Source organism: Podarcis cretensis, assembly GCF_951804945.1.
Source record: "Podarcis cretensis genome assembly, chromosome: 2".
Taxonomy (NCBI): Eukaryota; Metazoa; Chordata; class Lepidosauria; order Squamata; family Lacertidae; genus Podarcis; species Podarcis cretensis.
This window is the reverse complement of record NC_137171.1, coordinates 107,553,151-107,571,338: the sequence shown is the minus strand read 5'-3', so window position 1 is coordinate 107,571,338 and position 18,188 is coordinate 107,553,151. Positions and strand designations below refer to the sequence as shown.

The 18,188-nt window shown below is 49.5% G+C and overlaps 2 protein-coding genes across 7 annotated transcripts in view; both read right to left on the bottom strand.

Moving 5' to 3' along the window:
- Positions 1-2,182, bottom strand: part of CAMK1 (calcium/calmodulin dependent protein kinase I) — a 55,405-nt gene extending 53,223 nt beyond the window's left edge. Inside the window, exon 1 of one of the 2 annotated variants that reach the window (XM_079963878.1) lies at positions 2,022-2,182. The gene's annotated coding sequence lies outside the window, so the exon portion shown is untranslated. The remainder of the gene's footprint in view (positions 1-2,021) is intronic. The other variant, XM_079963879.1, reaches the window with a different exon arrangement.
- A 3,774-nt stretch (positions 2,183-5,956) lies between these two features.
- Positions 5,957-18,188, bottom strand: part of TADA3 (transcriptional adaptor 3) — a 28,543-nt gene continuing 16,311 nt past the window's right edge. For all 5 annotated transcript variants that reach the window (XM_079963724.1, XM_079963728.1, XM_079963727.1 and 2 more), the window contains 6 exons: positions 17,534-17,639; positions 13,020-13,161; positions 11,703-11,806; positions 11,457-11,566; positions 9,299-9,484; positions 5,957-8,325 (listed from right to left, as the gene is read on the bottom strand). In XM_079963724.1, the coding sequence (XP_079819850.1) occupies positions 8,133-8,325; positions 9,299-9,484; positions 11,457-11,566; positions 11,703-11,806; positions 13,020-13,161; positions 17,534-17,639 (841 nt within the window). In that variant the 3' untranslated portion in view covers positions 5,957-8,132. The remainder of the gene's footprint in view (positions 8,326-9,298; positions 9,485-11,456; positions 11,567-11,702; positions 11,807-13,019; positions 13,162-17,533; positions 17,640-18,188) is intronic.

Here is an 18,188-nt window from a genome sequence, read left to right as displayed (position 1 = left end):
TCACGTGCCCCATTTGCATTTGCCCACCAACTGCAGCATTCGTGCTAATTGTTTGCAGCAGAAATTGCTGACAGCATGTTCCCCTTTAGGGGTAGGAGTGTGGTGGATAGGGGTGACTGGAGGGAGATACAATGCAAAAGTGCTGTTTGCCTGTATCCGGAGGAAGCAGAAAGGGAGGCTGCTGCAGTGGCTAACGGGCTGCCCATGAATGGAAGCACCGAGTGGAATGGAGCAACTGGAAATCTGCCTGATTCTTATTATTTTTTAATCACGCTGGATGAATCATCTGTGCTGGTATTAAAAAAAACTCAGGTACGCAATTATTATTTCCCCCCCAGAAAAGGAAGGTGAGAGGAGTTTTTTAAATGGTATCTGGTGGGGGAGTGTGTGTGTGTGTGTGTGTGTGTGTGTAAGGAGAAAACACGACATCAGCACAGTCCAATCAGTGCCCATGATGAGTGTGCAATTACAGCAGATTATCCATAATAATGCTACAAAGTGGAAGAATCCTGTTTTCACCAAACACCCAAAGTAGTGTGATTTGAATTTTGAGGAAATGAGTAAAAAAAGAAGCAATACTTGGATGGAAAAGGCTGGCTTGCCCAAAGAGACTAAATGGGCTCCCCTCCCTTGTTATTGGTAGTATGTGTCCTTTTTATATATTCATTTAAAAAATTTCCACTTTCTCAGCTCTCCCTTTTACAACAAGTGTCGCCCCCCCCCACTTGTTCCACAACACCGTTCCACAACAGGTATTAAAAGGATATATATATATATATATATATATATATATATATATATATAATGTATGTATGTCCATATGCATGGGTTAGAGCTTTGCAAAGGTAGAGCGTTAAAGAATCATTTGGAAAGATCCTAAATTCAACCATATGAGGACAACCGCTACATGGAAACAGGCACCAACAGAAACAAGTACGTTCAACAAGTAGGCAAAGAGACAGCCACACGGGTAGCTTCACATATGCACTTGTACCTTTACATGGAAGAACTACAATAGACCTACCGATAAGAGACAGGTTCACGCCTACAAAACAATTGCATAACATCAGAGACAGATGCAGGCAGGTGACAGTGATAACCACACGCTTAGCATCATCATGGCTTGACACATGTACATTTGCTTGGAGATAAGCGCACATCAATGCACAGGGAAGAGCAAGATCTATGCCCATTTGTTCACTCAGACATGCATCATTTATCTTTTTTCTCTGTACAGACAGAAAGCCAGGGCAGAGGCAGGCATATTTGGCAACGTGTCTCTCCTCCCCAGGTGCAGAGAGGCAAAGAAAGACATGTGCCACTTTTTACGCAGCGGTTCCAGACATGGCATCCTGCTCCAAGGCATGCACAGTGCGCAAGTATGTGCACGGGTCAGATACAATCACACGCAGGCAGAGGTGCAGAGCGTTGCGCAGACAATGGCCGCGGCGACTCAGGCACACCTGTGCACCTATTCACACAGGTTCGAGCCATTCATACACCCTCTCCACGCACCGGACACACATTCGCACAGGAGATTATGCAGATCCTTTCTGGAAAGAGAGAGAGAGAGAGAGAGAGGAAGGATTGCACAACGCTGATCCTGCTATGCATGTTTACACTCCTCCCCCTCGGGCCAGCATGCCGAGGACTGGGAGCCTCAAGCAGGTGCAGAGAAACGGCCAAGTGCCGAGATGATGTGCTGCGGAGTGAGCGGCAGGCAAGGCACACGCGCAACGCCAGGAAGGAAAAGGAGAAGAAGTAAACCGCACGGGCAAATGCAGGCAGCCAAGGCTCACACAGAGCAGATCTGACGGGGTGCAGGTCGAGATCCACGCCGACCTCCCTACCCGCCCCCGGGCGAGCATGCATGCTCAGCAGCGGTAGCGGGGCGCGGGCGCAGCAGGCAGAGAAAGGCGCACGGCTGCAGCCAGGGAGACAGACAACGCCGCCAGCCGCCCATTCATCCGTCTCCAATCTGTCCCCGGCCGGCGCAGTCCCGAGGCGCCCTCCTTACTTACATGGAGGGATCTGCGGTGGCGGTTCCGCCGGGGCTGTCCCGCTTCGCGAGCTGAGTGCGCGGCAGCGGCTCCCTCGGGTCCTCCGCGCCCCGCCGCCGCCGCCGCCAGCCGAGATGGGGGAAAGGCGTCCGTCGTCGCGCCCCTCTCCGCCTTCTCCTCCCCTGCTCTGTGCGCGCTCGCCCTCCAGCCGCCGGCGATGTCACCGCGAAAGGGCGGAGCTGGAGCCCGCACGAAGCCAATCCGAGGCTCGGGAGGCGGGAGCTGCCTGGCGACGGGATTAAACCGAAGTGAAACGGGGCTGGACGGAGGAGAAGGCAGCGCCGCCGCTCCATTCATAAATACGCAGCGCAAGAGCGCAAGAGCGCGCACGCTCACACACCGCGGCGCTCTGGGCTACCTGATTTAGGGATGGTACAGGCAGGGCCTCGGAGAGGAATTTTATCGCGGGGGGGGTGTTAAAAAGTTGAGGGGGGGGTGTCCCCTTCTCCAGGAGTCATTTAGTTTTTATCCGCTACGGTTTGTAAAAAACCATGAGCTGCAGCCCCTAAGGTCAATATTAGGGTACTATGGAAGACGAGGCGGGGTGGAGTGGAGTGGAGCGCTTTGTTAATGGTCTGCTCTTATTCTCCTTCCACGATAAATATAAATAAATAAAAGTATATGAGATAAGGAAGCACGTTTGATTTAAACATCTTGGTTTATGCTACAATGCACGCAAGAAGGAATTCGCATCGGAACATCTTTTCCTATTGCAACGCAGATGAGATCCTCAGAATATGTTCGAAACAAATAATGATAATAATTGCTTTTTACTCTTTTAAAGAGAGCTTTTCTGCACCTGCTTGAGGCTCCCAATCCTCTGCATGCTGACCCGAGTGGGGTGGACTTCTGAGTAAAAACATGCATAGCAGGAAACCTGACGAAGTGCAGGTCGAGATCCCAGCAGCTTAGGAAAGGTGTGTGATCAAATTGCTATTCCAGATGTTTTTCTCTGTTTTCCACCAAAACACCTCTGTACCTTAATCACACTGAGATCCAGTTTTGCCCATTAAGACATCAGAGAACAAGTCTTTGACCTTATCTATGCGACAGCACTTCAAATACAGTGGTACCTTGGGTTACAGACGCTTCAGGTTACAGACTCCGCTAACGCAGAAATATTACCTCGGGTTAAGAACTTTGCTTCAGGATGAGAACAGAAATTGTGAGGCGGTGGTGCAGGAGGCCCCATTAGCTAAAGTGGTACCTCAGGTTAAGAACAGTTTCAGGTAAAGAACAGACCTGTAGAATGAATTAAGTTCTTAACCAGAGGTACCACTGTATTTGAAGAATGCTGTAGTGTCCGCCAGTCTCCTGTATGCTAAATATACCCAGCTCTTCCAACCTTGTCTCAGAGGACTTTCTCGAAGCAGGCTACCTCGAAAGGACTAGTATACTGGAGGAATTTTAAACATTTGCCAGGATATCAAAGGCACAGATGGACTCTGCATGTAGAAAGTGTACAACCCTCCCAAACACCTTAGGATAAACACCCACCCACACCTTAGTTCAGAGGAGACTTGAAACCTGCTCTGTCAGATCGGGGACAAGAAGACAGTCACATACATAGGTAAAGGTAAAGGGACCCCTGACCATTAGGTCCTGTTGTGGCCGACTCTGGGGTTGCGGCGCTCATCTCGCTTTATTGGCCGAGGGAGCCGGTGTACAGCTTCCAGGTCATGTGGCCAGCATGACTAAGCTGCTTCTGGCGAACCAGAGCAGCATACAGAAACGCCGTTTACCTTCCCGCCAGAGCGGTACCTATTTATCTATTTGCACTTTGACGTGCTTTCAAACTGCTAGGTTGGCAGGAGCAGGGACCGAGCAACGGGAGCTCACCCTGTCGCCGGGATTCAAACCGCCGACCTTCTGATCAGCAAGTCCTAGGCTCTGTGGTTTAACCCACAGCGCCACCTGCGTCCCTGTCAAATACATAGGCTGCAGAAAATTCTAAAATAAACTTTTAACAAAACAAAAAGGTGCTATAAAAAACTTTATCTAATTTATCTAAACTCTGTAACAATTTTATTAACAATTTTATAAAAATGCAAGACTTCCAATGAAAAGAGAGCAGGGCTACCTGCCCCTGTTTTTCCCCTCTGGCATAAATTATTACATCTTCTCTTTAAGATTAGACAGAGGTTCCCTTAAGGGAGATGACAGGGAAAAAGAGTTGAGCAGCTCTGTTCAAATTTCACCATCCATACTGAGCAGCAGGAATCGAACCATTGCTCCAAATGCACATGAAAACAGCCCTTTTCCATTGCTCTTCCCATTGTTTACCAGTCTATGCTAGTTCTGAGCTTTTAGCTTTCCTGACACTGGCCCTACAGGCCAGGCTTTTCACCTGGTTACTTGGTTACCTGTCGTTCCTTACACTTCTCAAACATGTGCTCTCTATTTCCAGCTCCTCATTAAGCTGTGGGGGCCACCCTGGCTTTCTTAGATGTCTCGCCATTCTCTCTCATTGGAATGGTTTGAGATTGTGCCTTTGGTTAACTCCTCCTCCAGAAGATGCCGCCCAACTTTGACTCCTTTCCCTCTCAGTATATCTAGCTGTGAAATTTATTTATTGCATTTATATCCGCCTTTTTCCTCTAAGGAGCTCAAGGTGGTGAACAACCATGTTCTTACAACCCTGTGAAGGAGGCCCAAGATTTCCCAGTGATCTTCATTGCCAAGTGGGGATTTGAACCCTGGTCTCCCAGGTCCTAGTCCGACACTCTGGACACTACACCACATTAGCACTCAAATCCTATGTCGTATTTTCCTGAACTTGTTAAAAACAAAATCAGCTTTCCCGAAATCCAAGGTACACATTTGATCCTTAGCTTTGGCTTTTCACAAAACGACGAGTTCCATCATTACTTGCGGCTACTTTCCCCCCAAATTTCCTGCCACTCTCATCTCGTTGACTAACTCTTCCCTATTAATTCAGATCAAGGACAGTCAACCCCCCTAATTCATTCCTCCACCTTCTGGAAGCGGAAGTTTTTGTCAGCAAGGTCTGGCAGAAATTTGTTGGGTGATTCCCTGATTAGTAGAGCTTGAAGCCTAGCTGATATCGGAGCAGTTGAAGTCAATTAAAGTCTTGCTTCCTTGAAACGTTTCCTTGTAATTTGTTTCACCATCCCCATCCTTTCCTTGGTTCAGTGGGCTGTGAAAGCCACAATGTGGCTTTTATTTCTTTCTCTCGAATTTTTTTTTACCAGTTCCTCTTTACAGGCTACCCTGCTCATCTTTCCCTGCAGGTGGTACACTTAAAAAAAACAGCATACCTCCCCCTCTTTTCTGCTACATCAATACTTTTTGAATTAGTTATATCCTCCAGCTGATCTAATCTGATCAGGGAGTTGTCTCCACCAAGCTTCAGTTATACAGTGGTACCTCGGGTTACATACGCTTCAGGTTACATACACTTCAGGTTACAGGCTAACCCAGAAATAGTGCTTCAGGTTAAGAACTTTGCTTCAGAAATAGTGCTTCAGGTTAAGAACTTTGCTTCAGGATGAGAACAGAAATTGTGCTCTGGCGGCGCGGCAGGAGCAAAAGGCCCCATTAGCTAAGGTGGTGCTTCAGGTTAAGAACAGTTTCAGTTTAAGTACAGACCTCCAGAACGAATTAAGTACTTAACCCAAGGTACCACAGTACCTTCCCAGTAGTATTGACCTTTCCATCCTAGGAGTCTGGGCTCACCTGCTTGTATTTCAAGAATACATCCAGAGCCTTGGCTAGCCTGCTCCAAAGTCTCCCGTGCTATTTTAGGGTGGGGTTTGCTAGATCCCCTTCAGCTTCTGTCAATTTCTCCTACAGCACTCAAATTTATCAGTAACATTCTCTTGGGTCCTATCCAAACCCTCGGGTCCTTGACAAAGTTTACACCCAAACACACCAGCTGCTCTCGTAGTCATGGGTTTATTGACACTCTGGAAGAATTTCTAGTGAGGCACCATGTTGACACAAACTGGAAGAGACCGCAGTGTGTGAAGAACTCATTCGATCCTTTCCCAAATGCCAGACCTTCCTCCGGGCTTCTCCGCCACTGCCCTTTCCAGCCCCCAATACCATCTGTTCCCAGAGTCGCCTCACGTCACGGACCAATGAGGCTTGAAACCTCCTCTAGGCAGGCACAGCAGGAAATGTTTGAAAGTTGCTGGTACGTGAAAGGAGTGGGGGGGGGGGAAACAGGCCCCAAGTGCGTTTTTAAATACAGGCATTGTATGCTTAATTAAGACAGCCGTCAGCTGCCCATCAAACTTTCAGGAGGTAAAGTCAGCGGAGGTGGAAGAAGTCTGCAGATGCAGCTGGTGAGGTGTGTCCAAGAGGAAGCCCAAAGCCTTGCTTCAATCTCCTCCTACTGCTGTGTTGGAATTGTGCTATGATGCCAGCTGGAGTTTGAGGCTCCCTTGCGCAGCGCTGCAATATGGCATGACTACAGCAAGGGTAAACACACACTTGCAGCCAGTTGAGTAAAGCTGGGAGCAGGGTGCTGGGTCCTCAGCTTCCTGGCCCCCTCCCCTCCAGGCCGTTTTGACAGGCCAGTGGGGCCTGTCAATCACCTGACACCCCAATGCCGTATAAAGGGAGCAAAGAAGGTGAAACTTAGGCTCTTAGCAGGCAACAGAGGAAGAAAAGGCAGTGCTGGCCTTGCCTGATCTGTATGCCCTCCGAAGCCTGGCTAGATATTATGCAGTTGGCAGGGTTGAGAGTTCTCGACATGGGTTCAGCCAGGTGATCTCTGCTCTGCCCCTCCCTTTCCCCCTCCCTGTGGATCTGAGAAGTCTGCCCTTAAGGCAGCTCCTGCTTGTTTCTCTTTCCCACAGGGGATGGGGAAAGAGAACCTGATGTTTTACTTCTTCCCTACTCACTTTCTTAGCTTCTGGGCCTTTTCCCAGGATGTTGCCAGGGGAGCCAACACACAGGTTCGGAGAGAATGGAAGATGGCTCTCCATACTCAGCGGCTTTCCCCACCACAGCTTCTAGCTACTATTCCCATTAGTGATTTTCTTGTGCGGCTGGGATAGGTGCAGGCCTAGCCAAGGCCACTCCCTCCTGCCCAAATGCCAAATCTCACCGGCCTTGCTCTGCCCCGCAGAGAACGTACTGCCCTAGGGCCTCTTCCAATCAGCCCTTGCATCGTAGAACCCAGGGGACCCCTTTACTCGATTCCCACACCAAGGCCAACCCCTCGGTAGGTACTTTAGACATTCAGAGAAAGGGGAAGCAGGGGGAGAAGACATCACACCACCAGAGGAAGAGGCTGAGCAGGACGGGGAGCAGAGGAAAGCCGTCAGGGCTGCCTCTCAGGCTCACAAACACCCACAATCCTCCACAGCGCAGGGACCGTCACTATTTCTCACAGGCCAACGGGGAACAGTCTGGCTGAGACCCTATGGGAGACAAGCAGCTCCTTCTACTGCCCAATGCCACGCACTTCAGGCACCTATTTACACCGCCTAGGGGTCAGGTATTCCAGTTTCTGAGCTTCACTGGCCACTTTAACTTGGGTCTGTCCCAGATTAGGGCACTGGAGTGTTGTGGCAAATTGTTCCCAGCTGAATGCCATTCAGGCGCTTGAGGAATTCTGGCCGCCGCCTACGAGGTTTCGCCGTCTCTGCAGCCTCCGAAGGTTCGTATGCAGCGTGGCGAAAGTGGGGCAGAAAATATGAAACAGAATCCGAAGCCATCCGCCTCCACAAGTTTAAACGCTGCAGACAAGAGTCCCGGAAGCGTCTGTGCGATGCTCAGACCCGACTCATAGGTTCTGTCCCGTTCCCCGTCTCCAATGCTGCAAGCCGGCCCTGCCGATGTCCAAGGAGGAACTACCAACTTTAGCAGCAATCAAGGCTCCCCCTGCCCCAGCTCACATGCAGTGAGTGCTCCTAGCAGGCCAAGTCCAGCCTGCCCAGGTCCCTGGCTGCAACAGGATGCTGGTAAGCTGAATGGAGGGAGCTGCTGCAGTCCATATTTGCAGCTGTCGCCTCCCTTAAAGCTGGGGCCTACACCGCGGTTCAAAATGGAGGTGCTTGGGCCCAGGGGCTCCCGGTTAACACTCCCCCGGGATGCGAGGGCTTAGCCATCAAGCAGTTTCAGGATGCTCTCGCGCTCCTTGAGGCTCTTCCAGGCCTGGTCTTTCTCCTTCTTCGTCGGGGTGCGCTTCTTCTGGCGGGCGGCCATGATCTTGCGGAAGGCGTCCATCACCTCGTTGTCAGCCATGCGCACCCGGTGGCGCAGCTCCTGTCTGTGCAGCTCCTCCTTGGCCAGCCTGTGAAAGGGTTGCAAGGGGTTAGGTGGTTTGTGAGATCTGCAGGTTGCTTTTCAGCAACGGGAAGCAGATTTGCAACAGGAATATAACATGGTAATTAAAGAAAAAAACTTATATTTGACACACAGCAGTATTTAAATACAGTCATACCTCATGTTACGTTTGCTTCAGGTTGAGCGTTTTCAGTACCGGAAAGGGTTACTTCTGGGTTTCGCCACTCGCGCATGTGCAGACGTTCAAAATAACGTCACACACATGCACAGAAGTGGCGAATCGCGACCCGCGCAGGCGCGGGTTGTGTTCTGCTCATGTTGCAAACGGGGCTCCGGAACGGATCCCGTTTGCAACCAGAGGTACCACTGTAATCTGGTCACTGGTGCCATTCACATGCCCAGGAAAACAAAACCATATTTGCCTTGGGCTGAAATGAGGGCAAATTTAATAAATAATAATAATAATAATACAAGTTGCCACCAGGCAGGCCTTCCTGAGGAGATCATCCCACAGACAGGAGGCTAAGGCAGGAAAGGCCTCTTTCTGACACCCTCCAGGTCTCCCTGGAAGGTGGCATGTAGAGAACGGTCTCTGATGATGATCTGAGGGTCCGGACAAGCTCCTATGGGGAAAGGTGGTCCTTAATGTAAAGGGGCCTCAAACTGGATAAAACACAGGGAGGTTTCAACCACACCATGGAAACCCTAAGCTGCAGCAGTCTGCGCTTCCATCTTTATCCAGCTCTGGCCCAGAACACCAACCCCCCAGGAGGAGGAGGGCAATAAAAATGAAGCAAAACACATCTGCATGGCCAAGAAGGCAACGGGATGAGGCCATTAGATTCTCCACCCACATCTGGTTTTTTTAAAACGGTAAATTATTCTAACCGGTTTCAACCTTGCATTTTTACAACGTTGCCACCCACCCTGGGGGCTAGGGGTGAGGGTTGGGCAAGAAATCATTATCCTCTTCTTCCCACCTGAGCAGCTCGACTTTCTTGGCTCGGTTGTGCGCGCTCAGGGCTTTGAGTTCAGCCTGCCTCTTCCGCAGCTCGGCCAGCACCTCGTCTTCCGAGTCCTCAGCAGGCCGGTCCTCCGACTCCAGCAGGCCTTGAGCAATCAGCTCTTCTTTGATGCGGCCTTCCAGAGACTTGGTGTGCGGCACGCTGTGAGAGGACACAAGAAGCAGTGCCACGGTGAGGGAAACCTCAGCATTCACAAGAGGTCTGGTGGCCTGGAGCAGAGCATAAGGTCTAGATCTAGGTGAGGAGCCTTCCAGTAAACTGGAACACCTGGCAAGCTATGGCTGAGTCATTCATTCTCAGCCTCGGTTTCCCAAGAGCCGTTTCCGCCTTCCATGTAGTCGGAACCGATTGCCATCTTTGGCAATTTAGCGCTATGCAAAATTAGCATCGTTTTGTAGTTTACGTTTTCACTGGGTTCCACTCATGCAACAGATTTCCTCTTTGTCTCCTCTCCCCAAATCTGCTCCAGAGGGGCCCCAACCCCCAGTTTTTGAGAGCATGGCGTGTGTGTGTGTGCGCGCGCGCGTGCGCAGGAAAAAGGAGGGGGAAGAGACAGTGTTGGATAAAGCCCATTGTGTTTCAAGGTTTGCATTGATATTATCATTTGTAAGCCGTCTCAAGGTCACCTGTGACAGAAAAGGCTATACAAAAGTTGTAAAGAAAGGTGACACCAGTGGCTAGTCCTGGGCTGCTTTTGTGGGGGGGGGGGGGATGGCACCAATAGCTTACCCAGAGTTACCCAACCACCTGGCAGTGCCACCTCTCCCACGAAGCTGTCACCAACATAGCTACTTTTGAGCTGAAAGGTTAATCTTTTTCTCTGTTTTTAAGTCCTGTTTTTTTACAAGCCTCTGAAGGCAAATAACTTGGACTGCTTGTGAGTTTTCACAGCTGCCCTTTTACGCAGCGAAGATTTGGAACCCATTTTTAGAGTTTGGTTGCTGTGATGGTATACAGTCACGATTTACAGTTTGATTTAGTCAAACCTTGGTTGTCAAACGTAATCCGTTCCGGAAGACCATTCACCTTCCGAACCACTCAAAAACCAAGGATCAAAGGGCGGTCAGCAAAGTCAATGGAGATAAAAGGGAAAAACTCCCTAGAAGCCGTTTCCGAAAATAGTTTGAAAACCAGAGCAGTTACTTCCGAGTTTTCGGTGCTTGGGAGCCGAAATGTACAATAGCGGAGGAATTCAGGAGCCGAGGTTTGACTATATTCGGAACTCCCCCAGCCTGCACCCCAAAAAGAGCCAATGAGGGGAAAAACAGGGACCAGATTTCTAGAAGGCTGATTTAAAAGGAACAAGAATCTACTGCAATGTGCTCTACGTGGAGCTACCTTTGAAGGTGACTCGGAAACTGCAATTAATCCAGAATACAGCAGCTAGACTGGTGAATGGGAGTGGCCGCTGGGACCATATAACACCGGTCCTGAGAGAATAGCATTGGCTCCCAGTACGTTTCTGAGCACAATTCAAAGTGTTGATGCTGACCTTTAAGGCCCTAAACGGCCTCAGTCCTGTATACCTGAAGAAGCATCTCCACCCCCATCGTTCAGCCCGGACACTGAGGTCCAGCTCCGAGGGCCTTCTGGTGGTTCCCTCCCTGTAAGAAGTACAGGGAACCAGGCAGAGGGCCTTCTCAGTAGTGGTACCTGCCCTGTGGAACGCCCTCCCATCAGATGGCAAGGAAATAAGCAACTACAGTGGTACCTCAGGTTACAGACGCTTCAGGTTACAGACTCCACTAACCCAGAAATAGTACCTCGGATTAAGAACTTTGTTTCAGGATGAGATCAGAAATTGTGTTCTAGCGGCACCGCGGCGGCAGCAGGAGGCCCCATTAGCTAAAGTGGTACCTCAGGTTAAGAACAGATTCAGGTTAAGAACGGACTTCCGGAACGAATTACCATAAGTTCTTAACCGGAGGTACCACTGTATCTGACTTTTAAAATACATCTGAAGGCAGCCCTGTTTAGGGAAGCTTTTAATGTTTAATGCTGTATTGTGTTTTTAACATTTGATTGGGAGCCACCCAGCCAGATAGGGGGGATATAAATAATAAATTGTTATTACTTATTAATTATAATTATTATTATCCTACAAAGCGCTCACCTGAAGGGCTTGTTTTGGCTGCGGGGGGAAGTGCTGGCCCCATCAGTTGCAGAGTCCTTGCCTGCTATCTCAGGAATAGGCGAGTCTTCGATGGGGGAGATTATGTTCTCCTACACAGAGAGAGGGAAGATGGGGGAGGTGAGGCTTACAGGGTCTTGGGCCTTCTGATGCCACCACCTCCTCTCCCCGAGAAATCAGGGCCTGCTGAAGCCAAAGGAGGACCCAGTCTGGATTTTGTCTGCTTACTTCTACTAATGCCTGCAGAAGCCGCTGGGTCAGAGGTCCAAAGGGGCAGCCGTCCTCAGGCTGTTCATGCTGGGACTCGGACTTCTTCAGCAAAGCGTCAACATCTGGAAATTGTAGGAACAAAGGAGCAGTTGAGCAGCAGGATGGTCTGGTTGGCTTGGGACCTTAGGCAAAAGCGGGAACCCCTAGGCAGACGCCTAACCGCGTAGGAATGTTCTGTAGTGGGAAGAGTTTGGGCTTTCCCATAATAACCACGTGGCCGTAGGGGAAACCAAACCCTTGGGTGCACCACAAATCAATGAGAAGAACCTTATACCAACCTAGATGAGCAGTCCATCAAGCCGAGGGCCATCAAACCTTAAAGGCACTGCCAGCCTAGGGGTATAATAGCTCAGATGGTTGGAGCGTGGTGCTGTTAATGCCAAGGTTGCAGGTTCAATCCCCGTAGGGGACAACGCCTATTTCTGCACTGCAGGGGATTGGACTAGATCAGGGTTTCCCAAACGTGGGTCTCCAGCTGTTTTCAAACTACAGTTCCCATCATCCCTAGCTAGCAGGGCCAGTGGTCAGGGATGATGGGAACTGCAGTCCAAAAGCAGCTGGTGGCCCAAGTTTGGGAAACTCTGGTCCCTTCAAACTCTACAGTTCTATGATTCTATCCAAAGACTTCCACCCGAGAATCCTTAGTTAACCAGGAGTCACACCTGCAGGCTGATCTGCATAAAGGAAGGGTGGGGAAGATTTCAAGCACTACATACAACGGTGGATCAATGGCCACATGGAGGGGTCAAGGCTGGCAGTAGGTGTGGTCAGGGCCTGGGTCCTGCGCCTGCCCCCCTCTCTCTCTCTTGCCCTCTCTCACTCACTCCTTGCCTCCCTGCCCACCAATATCCTGCCAACTTTCCCCTCCATCTATGACAGCAATCAATTGCACATTGCTTGCCTCTCCAACTGATTAGTGCTGGGAACAGTTGAGTGGTGCTACCGTGCCAAGTGAAGCAGGAAGCAGGAGGCAAACGACAGGATCTCAGTGATCCTGCCATGTGCCTCCCACTTATCTGGCTGTCCGGGAACGGCGAAGAAGCACCCCCATGGGAGCCCTTCTCAGCTATTCCTAGGGCTAAACAGCTCAGGTGTGGAGGGGAAAGAGACCTGCAGGGCAACACAAAGTTTGACTCCGGGCTGCATGAAGCCCGCGGCATGTTGACACATAAAGGGTGCGCCGTCTTGGCGACATATAAAGCGTGGCCCATATTAGTGAGCTGCAAACTCCCCCAGAAAAGATGGCACAAGATTCCGCAGAAGGCTGTCGGGTACCTTTTGTGTCCAGCTCTGTCAGGGGCCCCAAAATGCCTTTCTTCTTGTCAGCAGTAACGGCGGCTCGAGCCCCGTCTTTCTGCTCCTCCAGCATGTCTTCTTGGGCCCAGCGCTGGGAGTAATGCTTCCCCAGAGGTGGGATCTACAGGGGCAGGAAAACCGTGCATTCACATTGTGCAATAACAGGGTGGAATGGCAGGTCTAACTCTGCCTCCGCTCATCAATGTCCAGATGTTTTGCTCCCTCCGTCCCCGGATGTAGCTCCACACAAATCCCACTGCCCTACCCTCTACCGTTTCCTCTTCCTGCCTGCTGGTAAAGGTAAAGGGACCCCTGACCATTAGGTCCAGTCGTGGCCGACTCTGGGGTTGCGGTGCTCATCTCTTTATTCGCCGAGGGAGCCAGCGTACAGCTTCTGGGTCATGTGGCCAGCATGACTAAGCCGCTTCTGGCGAACCAGAGCAGCGCACGGAAACACCGTTTACCTTCCTGCCGCAGCAGTACCTGTTTATCTACTTGCACTTTGACGTGCTTTCAAACTGCTAGGTTGGCAGGAGCAGGGACCGAGCAACGGGAGCTCACCCTGTTGCGGGGATTTGAACCGCCGACCTTCTGATCGGCAAGCCCCAGGCTCTATGGTTTAGACCACAGCGCCACCCACATCCCCGGATGTAGCTCCACACAAATCCCATTGCCCTACCCTCTGCCGTTTCCTCCTCCCGCTAGTCCTTGCCTCCATTTCACCATGTGCACTACCTTATTCCCTCCCCCAACAAACCTGCTCCATGCTGAACTCCATTGGGCCCCTCAATGTATCAGGCACCCTCCCTTTTGTTGCTTTTAGTGATATCCCCATCACCTTTCGCTAGGCAACTGAAACAGGCATCATAGCTAAATGCAGCGGTCAACAGGCAAAGAAGGGAAGAGGAGCACACAAATTGTCTGCTTGCCACCTAGGACAGTTATCCAACACGCCCAATGGCAGGTGCAGCCCGCTGAGCAGGCAAAACCACGAAGAACTACGTTAAGCAGGGGCAGAAGTAACACTGCCCATGCTCAGATGAAATATTGATGCAAGATGGATGCAGAGGAGAGCTCTTTCATCTTGCCAACGCCAGGTGTTACTGAGGGTATGTGTGAAGTTTTATCTCCATTTAGTAAGAGCTGCATGACCGTCTCCCTCGGGAAGTTGTGGGTTCTCCTTCAGTGGAGGTTTTTAAGCAGAGGTTGGAGGGTCATCTGTCTTGGCTGCTTGAGCTGAGATTTCTGCACTGCAGAGGGTTGGACTAGGATGACCCTTGAGGTCCCTTCCACCTCTACAATCCTGCGATTCTGTGACTCTCTGATGTTCATTATACACCTTTAGGCACCAGGCAAAAATATGCCTTTTTAACCAGGCCTTTTGTTTACCTCCGATTTACCTCCTATGCCCTTTTAAAATGTTTTTTGGGTGGGGGGAGCTATTAGGTTGTTGTTTTTATTTTTATTAGGTATTTTGTGGTTTTATATCTTGATTTTATTCTGCGAACTGCCTTTAGACCCCCAGGTATAGGGCAGTAGACAAATTCAATAAATAATGATGATGATGATGATGATGTGACAGCTGTTGTTTAAGCTGGCTTTGGTATTTTATATAATCCCAGCTGTTGCATCTTTTATTCTTCCAATCTTATGGCAGCAGGCCATGTTGAATTCTTGGGCACAAAGGACAGATAAAAGCTTTTCAAGGTAAAATATATAAATGACAAGAGAGGTGTTTCATGAAGCAGGGGAATGTCCAAGGTCAAGAGAGGGAATGTGAACAAGAGGCTGGTTGTGTTATCTGGGAAGCATCAACATGTGACCTTGCCGCTAAAGATAACGGAGGTGGCTCATGTGGGGAGGCTCCCTTCACTTTGGCACCCGCTGTCTCACATATCTGGCTGGTGTTAAGGCTATAAAAGTTCCACATCCAGCAATAGCCAAGTCTCAAAGATAAGAAGAGAGTTGCAGCAACTTCTCTCAATGAGAAAGCCAGCGTGGTACAATAGTTAGAGGGTCCTGCTACAATCTGGGAGACCACGGTTCAAATCCCCACTCAGCCATAACAGATAATAGGTAAAGGTAAAGGGAGCCCTGACCATTAGGTCCAGTCGTGGCCGACTCTGGGGTTGCGGTGCTCATCTCTTTATTCGCCGAGGGAGCTGGCATACAGCTTCCGGGTTATGTGGCCAGCATGACTAAGTCGCTTCTGGTGAACCAGAGCAGCGCACGGAAACACCGTTTACCTTCCTGCCAGAGTGGTACCTATTTATCTACTTGCACTGATTTGCTTTCAAACTGCTAGGTTGGCAGGAGCAGGGACCAAGCAATGGGAGCTCACCCCGTCGCGGGGATTCAAACCGCTGACCTTCTGATCGGCAAGCCCTAGGCTCTGTGGTTTAACCCACAGCGCCACCTATATAACAGATAATAGAAAAGCTTAAAATGGGGCTGGCAGAGCTGGAGAAGACGCAGAACTGGACAGCTAAAAACAAGCAGGAAGTCAGAGCCGCTTTCCTCCGCTAGAAGAGCTTAAAAGATCAGAGCAGCAAGGATGCTGGGTCACAACGCAAAGAACGATCCTCTTTAACAACCACTCAGCAGCAAAGGTGGACAGAACCACAATTTCTCCTGCTTTACTAACCTCACAGCCCCCAATTTTACTCTCTCGCCTCCATCCAGCTGGAGCAAACAGGATTCTGTTGTCCTACAGCAGAGAGGAGATCGCTGGTGGGACTTGCAGGGAGGTGAGGTGGGAGAAACCACAGTTTCTCCCAGCTTTTGAAACTAACTGAGAGGCATCTCTAGCTAGAGCTGGGAAGGTTCCCTATCCGAAATCCTGGAGAACCACTGCCAGCTAGTATAGACAATTCTGAAATTGACAGGCCAGTGATCTGACTCTGTATAAGGCAGCTTCTCATACTTCAGTTCCTCTGAGGGACTGTTAAAGAAATAAGTTGTGTCAGGGAAGTGCCATCAGCTCAGAGGCGAGAGGTGGAAGGGCAGTTGTGTTACAGGGAGCCTCCTAAGATCTTGCGAAGCAAGCCCTGCCTCCAGTGGGGAAGGGATGCAGGGATCAGAAGATGCTAGAGAGAGCCACAAGACCAAGCCTGAGCAAAGCAGAGGGGAGGCAAGTCCCCCTTTGCCAACGCCCTCTCTGCGCAGTCGGTTTGCGCGCAGAGAGGGGAGGAGAAGGATGGGGGTCAAAAGACTGTTATGCTGGGGAAGGTTTAAGGACCGCCCACTCCCAGATTCTGCTAGCGACTGAGCAGACATGGACCTGAGACGCTCTGCACTGTAAATGTTTTTGGACAGATAATAAAGCCTGGAAAAGACCGGTGGGAGTCTTGCCTGTTCGCTCTCGAGCAACCACGCCGGCACATAACAAGTTGGTTCCTTAGGTTGCGGCCTGGCAACAATACTTAAAACATTCTCTCCATAGTGCGCACAGCTACCACCATGTGCTGAGCTGCGGGAAATGTTAAGAGAAGCCAGCAGGAAAAATGGTCCTGGACATTCAGATTAGAAGAGAGGTTAGCCTGAGAGTCTTGCTTTACAACAAACTCAGTAGTTAATAGGAAGGAAGCATTCAATCACAGGTTATCCAGTGTAGCCTGGGTTTGTCCCTGGCTCAACACAACAGCTCAATAAAAAGGGCTACTTAAAGAGAATGTTATGAAAATGACGTACAGATGGTATTTAACACCAGCTAAATTGGCTAAAATGTACAAGACAAGAACTAATGAGTGTTGGAAATGTAAAGAAAGGGAAGGTATCTTCTACCACATGTGGTGGACTTATAAAGAGGTAAAGTAATAATAATAATTTATTATTTATACCCCGCCCATCTGGCTGGGTTTCCCCAGCCGCTCTGGGCGGCTTCCAACAAAATATTAAAATACAATAGTCTGTTAAACATTAAAAGCTTCCCTTAGCAGGCTTTCTGGGAAATGGTATATAGTAAGTTAAAGGAAATGTTGAAAAATACTTTTGTTAAAAAAAACCAGAAGCCTTTTTATTGGGTATAGTGGGTGAAGAGATCCCAAGGGAAGAAATCCGAAACCAGCACAATCAAGTATTCCATAAGGACTGGAGTAAATTTATACGATATCTGAAAGACTATTGTAAGCAATTAACATCAGTAGCAGGGTTGTCTGACGACTTATAATGAGAAACTTTCCACCTCTTTATATTTATTTATATTTTGAACCATTATGTAATGAGTGCAATTAGAACTGGAAAACGCAATGATATAAAGGTTAATTCTGAAAGCCATGTGGCGGGAGGGAAGGAAGTTGATAGGTTCTAAAGAGCCTGGGCGGTAAAGTAGAGAATGATAATGTGAATGTATATGATTAAATGGAAAATAAATAAAAATTATTTAAAAATCAAAATAAAAAATGAAAGCGCTACTTGGTGGACGTCAGGAAACTTGGCTGAAAAGGGGCAGGCAGGAAGGCTGAAAGAAGTGTCTCCATCAAGCTGATTTTTACCTTGTAGTGTTCTGCTTCGTCTTCAGGAGGTTTGAGGAGCTCTTCTAAGGTACGCACCTCCTCACTGGTGAGGTCAGCACAGTAGGGCTCCACTGAGGCCCAGAACCTGCAAACAAGAAGAAGAAGAAGAGCTTGGACTTGATATCCCGCTTTTCACTGTTAGTGTTTTCAGAACTCATAGGGTTAAAGAGTTCTGTGTGACGTCCCTCAATTCCTGTCGCGTAATTCAGAAAAAGGGAGGAGTCGTTCCTCACTGTTCCGTCTCTGCTTCCGAGGGAGACGGTGGCCATGGCTGCTCTCAGTCCAGGAGAATCTGAGAAATGCTGAGAAACGCTGAGCTGTAAATATCCTGCTGTAATAAAGGACTGATAAATATGCACACAAGAGCTTGGTGTGTTTGGATCTGAAGCAACAGTTTTTCGCTGTGTTTTTACTCTGCAAGGCGAAACCGGAGAGAAGCAGTTCTGCGCAGCTTGGCTGAGAAACGTGCCGGACCGCTATAAACTGCAGCTAATTGGGGTCGTAAACCAATTAAGCTTCATTTTCTAACATTCACTCCCCTTCAGGAGTCTCAAAGCGGCTCACATTCTGCTTTCCCTTCCTCCCCCACAACAAACACTCTGTGAGGTGAGTGGGGCTGAGAGACTTCAGAGTA